At 41.4% G+C, this 1781-nt stretch overlaps 1 protein-coding gene across 1 annotated transcript in view; it reads left to right on the top strand.

The window, feature by feature from the left end:
* ASH1L (ASH1 like histone lysine methyltransferase) overlaps positions 1-1781 on the top strand; it is a gene marked incomplete at its 3' end in the record, with an annotated part of 29968 nt that overhangs the window by 18980 nt on the left and 9207 nt on the right. The window contains exons 5-7 of the mRNA XM_057387782.1: positions 1-57; positions 835-943; positions 1638-1778. The exon at positions 1-57 is cut by the window's left edge and continues 5 nt beyond it. Of these exons, the coding sequence (XP_057243765.1) occupies positions 1-57; positions 835-943; positions 1638-1778 (307 nt within the window). The remainder of the gene's footprint in view (positions 58-834; positions 944-1637; positions 1779-1781) is intronic.

The raw sequence follows: 1781 nt of genomic DNA, 5'->3' as shown, positions 1-1781 counted from the left end.
CTTCCTTTCAGCTCTATAAGAAGCCGGATGTCCCGCTCTATAAAAAAATCCGTTCCAGTGAGTCAAACTTGCTTTCTAAAATTCTTTTTAAATTGTGATTATTATGGGATTCTCTGTCTGTTTCTACCAGAGCCACTCCACCTGCTCTGATTTCTATTTCTGATTGGAATTAAAATAAGAATAAAAAATATTACTGCAGATAAAAAATTGTGGGTTTTACCCAAAAGAATTCTTTTTTTCTCTTTCTCTCTAACTTTTTCTGGTTTTGTGTTTCTCTGTTTCCAATTTTTCTATTTCTCTATTTCTAACTTCTTTTCTATTTCTCTATTTCTGACTTCTATTTTTCTGTTTCTTGAACTTCTCTATTTTTCTATTTCTGTATTTCTAACTTTTCCATTTCTTTGTTTCTAACTTGTTTTCTATTTTTCTATTTCTCTATTTCTAACTTTTCTATTTCTCTAACTTCTCTATTTCTAACTTCTTTACTTTTTTCTAACTTTTCTGTTTTTCTATTTCTCTCTTTCTAAATTCTATTTTTCTATTTCTCTATTTCTAACTTTCTTTCTATTCCTGAATTTTTTATTTTTTTCTATTTCTCTTTCTAAATTCTATTTTTGTCTTTCTCTAGCTTCTATTTTTTTATTTCTCTATTTCTAACTTCTTTCTAACTTCTTTTCTTTTTTCTATTTCTCTATTTCTAACTCCTTTTCCATTTCCTCTATTTCTAAATTCTATTTCTCTATTTCTAACATTTCTATTTCTCTATTTCTCAATTCTATTTTTCTATTTCTCTATTTTTATGATATTTTCCATTTCTAATTTTTATTTTTTCAGATGTGTACGTGGATGTGAAGCCCCTCTCTGGTTACGAGGCCACGACCTGCAACTGCAAAAAACCCGAGGACGACAGCGGCCGGGGCTGCGTGGAGGATTGTCTGAACAGGTGAGCGACCCCAAATTCCACCTGATCCTAAATCATTCCCAGAGTGACCCCAAATTCCCTCTGATCCCAAATCATTCCCAGAGTGATCCCAAATTACCAGTGTGATCCTAAATCATTCCCAGAGTGACCCCAAATCATTCCCACTCTGACCCCAAATTCCCACTCTGATTCCTGTTCTGACCCCAAATTCCACCTGAACCCCAAATCATTCCCACTCTGACCCCAAACAATTCCCCGTGTGACCCCAAATCCCCTCTGACCCCAACCCATTCCCCCGTGTGACCTCAAATCCCCTGTGACCGTATAGAATTCCCTGTGTGACCCCAAATCCTCTCTGACCCCAAACAATTCCCCCTCTGACCCCAGATTCCCTGTGACCCTATAGAATCCCCCATGTGACCCCAAATCCCCTGTGACCCTAAATAATTCCCCGTGTGACCCCAAATCCCCTGTGACCCTATAGAATTCCGCTGTGACCCCAAATCCCCTGTGACCCTATAGAATTCCCCTGTGACCCTATAGAATCCCCCCTGTGACCCCAAATCCCCTGTGACCCTATAGAATCCCCCGTGTGACCCCAAATCCTCTCTGACCCCAACCCATTCCCTCTCTGACCCCAAACAATTCCCCCTGTGACCCCAAATCCCCTGTGACCCTACAGAATCCCCCTATAACCCCACATTTCCCATTGCAGGATGATCTTTGCCGAGTGCTCCCCCAACACGTGTCCGTGCGGGGAGCGCTGCTGCAACCAGCGCATCCAACGGCACGAGTGGGTGCAGTGCCTGGAGCGCTTCCGGGCCGAGGAGAAGGGATGGGGCATCCGCACCAAGGAACC

Source organism: Malurus melanocephalus, unplaced genomic scaffold (assembly GCF_030028575.1).
Source record: "Malurus melanocephalus ecotype Western Australia unplaced genomic scaffold, MMel_1.1 scaffold_1370, whole genome shotgun sequence".
NCBI classification, from domain to species: Eukaryota; Metazoa; Chordata; class Aves; order Passeriformes; family Maluridae; genus Malurus; species Malurus melanocephalus.
This window is presented reverse-complemented; position numbering and strand designations above follow the sequence as displayed.